The sequence below is a fragment of the Papaver somniferum genome, chromosome 4, assembly GCF_003573695.1.
Source record: "Papaver somniferum cultivar HN1 chromosome 4, ASM357369v1, whole genome shotgun sequence".
Lineage (NCBI taxonomy): Eukaryota > Viridiplantae > Streptophyta > Magnoliopsida > Ranunculales > Papaveraceae > Papaver > Papaver somniferum.
Genome location: NC_039361.1, coordinates 37,444,438 through 37,446,042, shown reverse-complemented (window position 1 = coordinate 37,446,042; position 1,605 = coordinate 37,444,438). Strand labels below are relative to the sequence as shown.

At 37.4% G+C, this 1,605-nt stretch overlaps 1 protein-coding gene across 1 annotated transcript; it reads left to right on the top strand.

Annotated features, from left to right (window-relative positions):
* Positions 1-684: 684 nt before the first annotated feature.
* LOC113272357 (nucleolar transcription factor 1-like) lies at positions 685-1,310 on the top strand. The gene is made up of 2 exons (XM_026522204.1): positions 685-859; positions 1,030-1,310. The coding sequence occupies exons 1-2, from the start codon at positions 685-687 to the stop codon at positions 1,308-1,310; spliced, it is 456 nt and encodes a 151-aa protein (XP_026377989.1).
* Positions 1,311-1,605: the final 295 nt, after the last annotated feature.

Sequence of the window (1,605 nt, the reverse complement as noted above, 5' to 3'; positions counted from 1 at the left end):
GTGTTTGAATTTAAAATTCAGGGTTGGCAATTTTAACAATTGTTTTGAATTTGTGTTGTGTGATTGGTTCAGAATTTTTAGTGGGTGTAGAAACTCCAATTGCTCTCTTGTCTTTGAGATAGGTTTATTCATTCTGCTTCTTTGTGCAATTATATTTTCTGGGGTTCTCTGTAGAAAGTTGAAGGCTTTGTTGTGTTAGCACGGTTTCTTAAAATCGGAATAAACCTTCGTTTCAAAGACGGATGATCGTACGAAGAAAATATTTTTTTTAATACGTGAATATTCATAAAAATATATTTATTTACGTGATTTTTCTCACGTTAATAAAATATTTACGCGAGTAATTCACGTTTTACAATTTTGTGAAAATCAAAATTTGATTTTGAATAATCATTAAAGGAAGACAATTATTTGTGATAAAGTATTGTCTTGGTGTGAATTTCTTCATAACTCAGGGGTGAATGTTCACACAGTGGAAATCATGTTCATGATTTTATGAAAATCAAGTTTCGATTTTTGAAAATCAAAGTATTGCTCATTTTTTGCAGGTCCGAAGAAACGAGCAAGTTTTAAAACCACTGATTGCTAGGGAAATTATAACCAGGTAAGGATCAGAGTGTTACCATTTTTGTGCATGTTGTTACGTACGCGTTTTAATCCCACGTTCTTCCTAACAGATAGACAATGGCAGCCCCTGGAAATAATCCTGCTCCTGAATTTTCTGAGAGATGTTCCAGAAATATTGAACCGAAGAAAGTAAGAGGATTTGAAGATATCATAAATCAACCCTTCAGCGAGGCAAGGAAGTTGATACAAGGTCTATCTCTTGCTCATCTAGAAGCGGTTCGTGTTGGGATATGTAAGTTCTTGACCTTCGTGGACGCTGAAGCAGAACAAAGACGTGATGAAATATCACGGAAGAAAAAGGCGGAGGACGAAAAGCTCGCAGCTTATCGACAGAGACGACGCCCGAATCAGCAAAATAGGCTAGCAGATGAAGATCATTTCGATCACGTGTTAATGGTGTAGCTTCTGATTCATATGCCGAAGAGGTTGAGTCTGTCTGGAAACCAGTTGAACGCGAAACTGAGCCATACCCACCTGGTATGAGGACTGCACGATTGGCTAAAGCTGATTTCGAAATCGAACGTGAAGAGGATGACTATCTGGACGCAACATATGACGACCCTGAAGATCATTTGGAGGAAACTCCTGAAGATGGCTCCGACGAAGGATTCAAAGGAAATTCCACAGAAGAAGAAGATGATGATCGTGCAGATGATACTGATTCTGACGAATCTGATGGCTAGTCTACTCCTCAGTATGTGAATGCCTTTTAGTTTTGATAGTAGATATTTCCTTGATTGTTTGAGTAACTTTACTTCAGAATTAGGATTTTCCTTCGAATGAAAGAAACTTTTATTAATATTTGTTCCTTCGTCTTGTGTTGCTGATTAAGTTAAATGATGTGAACCAATGTTCATGTACCAAAACCCATCATAATTCCATAAAGCCATGGACAATTGTTCATGCCACGTTCGAGGATTATCATGAATCGTTCGGCTGAGAATTCAGATCAAAGTTTTGTTGGTGTTCCCTGCTTGT

Coding starts and splice junctions, on each gene's coding strand:
- LOC113272357 (XM_026522204.1), top strand. CDS start 685: ATGGCAGCCCCTGGAAATAATCCTGCTCCTGAATTTTCTGAGAGATGT. Junction 860..1,029: donor AGCGGTTCGTGTTGGGATAT/GTAAGTTCTTGA, acceptor TTAATGGTGTAG/CTTCTGATTCATATGCCGAA.